The sequence below is a fragment of the Siphateles boraxobius genome, unplaced genomic scaffold (genome assembly GCF_051911475.1).
Source record: "Siphateles boraxobius isolate OS27281-9 unplaced genomic scaffold, OSU_SipBor_1 11, whole genome shotgun sequence".
Taxonomy (NCBI): Eukaryota; Metazoa; Chordata; class Actinopteri; order Cypriniformes; family Leuciscidae; genus Siphateles; species Siphateles boraxobius.
In genome coordinates, this window is record NW_027508711.1 from 8,329,091 (window position 1) to 8,333,973 (window position 4,883).

Sequence of the window (4,883 nt, forward strand, 5' to 3'; positions counted from 1 at the left end):
TATATTAGTGGTGGGCCGTTATCGGCGTTAACGTGCTGCGTTAACGTGAGACTCTTATCGGGCGATAAAAAAAATATCGCCGTTAATCTATTCTCAAAGTTGGGTTGGGATCATAAACTTCGTCAGTTGCAACCTCGAATCTGGGATCAACTTCGAATATCGTTATATTTTCGCGCAAATCGCGCAGCAGGGTATTTTCCTGTCAGGGACACGAAGGTGTATAGCCTACTTTTACATGTTACGTTGGGCGACGTTCCTCTCGTTACATCCTGTTAAATGAGTTTATTCCAAGCGCACCGTATCTTTTTTATGGGCATGAGCGATGCTCAATTTACAAACGAATTACTCTTTTGAGTCGATTCTGTTCAAAGACTTCATCAAACAAGTTGGCAGATCTGTCTAAATCGGTTCGCGAATCAGTTCTGTTCAGTTCCTCACGCACTGAATCGTCTGAAGCGCGTTCAATCACACTCGACACGTAGTCGTAACAGGAAGATTTAAGAACATCAAGAGCTACAGTTTAGTCTAGTGAAAGCAAATCTGCAAATGCATCATATTTTTGCCAGCGATGAAGATCTTTATTAGTTGAACATCTTCGTAAGATGTATGAATGAATGATTCCACAGGACGATACATTCGATTTCATTTCATTCAGGTAATACATTTTACAACCAAACAGATTATTACGCCACGATAGCACTACTAAAAAGTATGACATTATCCGTTGGACATATGCATTAATTTATAGGCTACAAAAAAACACTTCAGAGCGTCGGCGCACTGGCAAAGGTTAACAGATTAAATAAACCATTTACCATTACAGTTTATGAAATGAACACCCGCCATCCCGCGGTAATGTGTGTGTATTGCGCAGGGGCATAGTCACACGAATAGTTCACATTGATTGAAAACTAATTTGTTTAAAAAGGAGGAGGCTATTGCCGGTAAAGGCAGGTTCACATAAAATCATTATGACATATGACATTATTTTTTGATCTAACGAGCATCTGGTTTGGCGATGCAAAAACGGACTGTAGCTGCGTCGTGCTTATTGTTTTTTTCTTCTTCCAATTAGCCTACTATGTTAAAAAAAAAACGACGAAAACATGTTACTTGTTCAATTAATAAACAGTTTGTTTGATGACAAATCGCTAAAGATGAAATTGGCCTCCCTTTCTGTCATTGTTTCTGTGTTTTTTTTTTTTTTTTTTTTTTTTTTTTTACGATATTCGACTTTTGCTCCTCTATTGTCGAATGGCATTTTTGGCAGAAATTCACATCCCTACGCGAGGCGAACTATTCTCAAAGACTTACTTTTAGTCATTATTTGGGTAGCGCACATATTCTGAATGCCTTCGGCAGAATTCAAATGAGCCATTTTAATCTAGATTAATTCCAAGATTCCAGTGAGATTAATCTAGATTAAAAAAATTAATCTATGCCCACCTCTAATATATATATATATATATATATATATATGTATATATTAGGGGTGGTTAATCTGTCTGATTTCCCGATTCGACTCGATTACGATTATTGAAGTCCCGATTCGAATACAGTCGATTTTCGATTATTAACGATTCTCGATTAGCGATTATTGATTTTGGCTTATTTCCTTAAGGAAGTAGATCAGAACCAACATACTGTAGAAATTGGACAATTTTCTTCTAGAAAGACAAGGTGTTGTCCAGGTGGAGGAAGACTGCAGGTTGCAGTCGAAACATGTCAAGGTAAAGAAAAAGTTTTCTCCACCTGAACACCTTGTCTTTCTAGAAGAAAATTGTCCAATTTAATCATTAAGAAGACAAAATTAACATTTTTGAACAACTTACTGTAGCTTCAGCTTATATACTGTACTGTAGAACACAGTGACAAAATGCAACACACTAACTTGTGAGTAATCAAGTTGTACTAAACATTCATAGCTCTGGAATGACCAGATTCTTATTGAGGAAGACCAGCTGGTCCACATGTTGTTGCGTGAGTGTGCTCCGTTGTGCTGACACGATGTCTCCCACTGTGGAGAACACTCTCTCTGCAGCAACGCTCGTACCTGGGACACATAAATATTGTTTGGCCAACTTAGCTAGGAGAGGATAGACATGATGGTTGGTGCTCCACCACTCAAGGGGGTCATCGCTGAGAGGAAGTGAAGGGGACCCCAGATACATGCGGACCTCTTCCTCAGCCCTGGTGTGTGCCGACTTGGGCTCTGCTGTGGTGAAAGCATCATTAAATGTTTGGCCCAGCAGTGCAGTCAGAGAAGATGGTCTTGAGGTAGAGGGCGTGGAAGGGCCATCTTCATCCAGCTTCAGGGCTTTGTCGCAAACCTTCTGAACTGCATCATCCTCCCCACCGTCATCATGCCCCTCAGCCATGTAGTCACCTTCCCCCTCAGGGACTTCAGCCTCTTGCCTCATCAACTAACACAGGGAAGCAGTGAAATAACACACAAAGCATACAAAGCACACAACTGATACAAAGCATTCCATTAATCAGATCATTAATTAATCATTCTCTAAAAAAAGTAGAATTATTAATATCAAAAGAGAGAATACCTCGAGGGATGATGCGGCCTCTGTAGTCACTCTGCTGTATGTCTCCACTTTTTCATCCTCTGAAAGGAATGGGAGAGCTTTAAAGCGAGGATCCAGGCAAGATGCTGTATGGAGTGTGTGCCTCTCTTTTGTAGATGTGTATCTCTTCCTCAAATCTTCCCGGATGGCATGCTTGATTTCCCGGGTCATCCTCTGGTGCAGGGGTGAAGTCGGCCAGGAGATTTTGTAGTGGGGCGATGATTGAGAGAGTAGGCATGCTTTCCTCAGACATTGTGGTGGTGGCCAATTTCATGGGCTTGAGGGTCTTCACAAGGTGTTCAGCGCCGGACACGTCTCCCTCACTCAGTGTGCAGATGTCATGCGCACCTTTCCTCATCTGTAAGGATAATGGGAATTGAGAACAGGAAAAGTTAAAATAAAGGAATTAACACTGTATGCTATAAGAGTTCTCCATTCACGCCAACACAATGACTCAGTCATTTAGACTAAGTCTAAAACACATGCACCAGTGCCTCCTCAAGGCTGTCGTGTCAAATTGACAAACAAAACTAAAGACATTTTCTGTATATATATGTGACGGGATAAATATTATAGGTTGAGAGTTCTTTAAATAAATTCTGCAATAATGGGGTTGCGGTTCCTATGGGCGGCGCTGGTGGCGCTATAGGCTACGGTGTGCGTGTGATCTGCAGCAGAGTTGAAGAGAACTGCTGTGGGTGAGTCGTTTCTGTGATAGCTCTGCACTAAAAGTTAAAAATATATAATTTCATCTGGAAATGGTTGACAATTACTTGTGGATTGCTCATAATAGACACTGATTGATTTGTAAAGAGTGTTTTCTGTTCATATTTAGTATGTTGATCGTTTCATGTCTGTTTCGATGCATTCTACAATTTTCCAAATTGCGTCATTTTCCATGTGCTTTCTAATGAGGTGAAATGTATTTTGAATAGGTGGAGCTTTGAACAACATTACGATTCACCATCTTCTCTCTTTTACTGCTCTGTGTGCAGGTAAATGTTTTATCATATACCGTTTAATAATTTACCGTTCATGAAGTTGTATTTTTTTGTATTGTTAGGAAATATTTGGTACAAACTGTGTTGTATAATGTACGTAATTCATGGTTTTACTAGAAACACCATATGTTATTTCCATTGAATTCATGCAATTAAGAGTAATATAAAATGGATGATTTAAGCTGTGTAATCAGTGTTATACGATCACAAAACCAAAAAGTTTAAAAAAGACAAGACAACATTGAATTCTTTACAAAATATGTAATTTCTCTGGAGGGACTATTACATTTCAGATTTGTTTTATTTTTGTTTACTGTTTTAAGTACAATATAATGGGAATGAGTAATGTTTACTGGGATATTGAGTGCAGCAGAGTTGAAGAGAACTGCTGTGGGTGGAGCTTTGAACAACATTACGATTCACCATCTTCTCTCTTTTACTGCTCTGTGTGCAGGAAAATAAAGCCTGATATCATCCACATTTCATGTGTGTGTGCTAATGAAGGGTGGGACAAACCGGGTCGAGAAAACAAAACACAAAGGTCACATATATATATATATATATATATATATATATATATATATATATATATATATATATAATTTTTATTTTTTTTTATTTTTTTTAGTTAGTTATTTAGTTTTGTGTGTACACAATATCATATTTTTATAATATTTTTATTCTAAAATCTAGTTTTTTATTTTATTTCAATTAACTAAAATATTTTTCACACCTTGGCTTGCTACTAGGTCTGAATAAATCTTAAATCCCAGACTTACTTACTTGAGGGGAGAGGAGCGCAGCGCAGCGCAGATGGGAGCCTGCTGTTCAAGGAACCGATCAATCATGTCAAACCCACTATTCCACCTTGTTCGAGCATCTGTCTTCAGTTTGTGTTTACGCGGTTCTGGTAAAATTAAAAAAGAAGAAAAGCTAATTACTAGTAGCCTATATAAGGAATTATATTTTTAAATAGCCTACTGGTAATTTAGAAACTAATAAAAAGCTTGCTTTGAATGCAACCGTTAAAATAGATTCACTTCTATTACAAAGGTAAATATTTTATTTTATTAATTAATTTAAAGCCTTTTGCTTACCGAGTAGGGCCTGCTTTTGTTCCAGCACATGACTGGCTGTGGTGCTGCGGTGGAAGAAGGCGGTGATCCGTCTGACTCGTCCGAACAGTCGGGCTACAGCGGGCAACTTCAGCGCTCTTTGGAAGGCGAGGTTTAGGGTGTGAGCTTAACATGTAGAAACTTGCCAAGCTCTGCACCCACGCTCATATTTGAAGCGTTGTCGGTGACGA

The 4,883-nt window shown here is 38.7% G+C and overlaps 1 protein-coding gene across 1 annotated transcript; it reads right to left on the reverse strand.

Annotated features, from left to right (window-relative positions):
• Nucleotides 1-1,919: 1,919 nt before the first annotated feature.
• On the reverse strand, nt 1,920-4,437 carry LOC143756979 (E3 SUMO-protein ligase ZBED1-like). Its single transcript, XM_077247911.1, has 3 exons — nt 4,361-4,437; nt 2,559-2,934; nt 1,920-2,423 (listed from the first exon to the last, which is right to left on the reverse strand). The coding sequence occupies exons 2-3, from the start codon at nt 2,745-2,747 to the stop codon at nt 1,920-1,922; spliced, it is 693 nt and encodes a 230-aa protein (XP_077104026.1). The 5' UTR covers nt 2,748-2,934; nt 4,361-4,437.
• Nucleotides 4,438-4,883: the final 446 nt, after the last annotated feature.

What these genes read in the sequence shown, in the direction of transcription:
- LOC143756979 (XM_077247911.1), bottom strand. Translation starts at nt 2,747, where the DNA reads ATGACCCGGGAAATCAAGCATGCCATCCGGGAAGATTTGAGGAAGAGA. An exon ending in AGGCCGCATCATCCCTCGAG is followed by an intron (nt 2,424 to 2,558) that starts GTATTCTCTCTT and finishes TCCCTGTGTTAG; the next exon opens with TTGATGAGGCAAGAGGCTGA.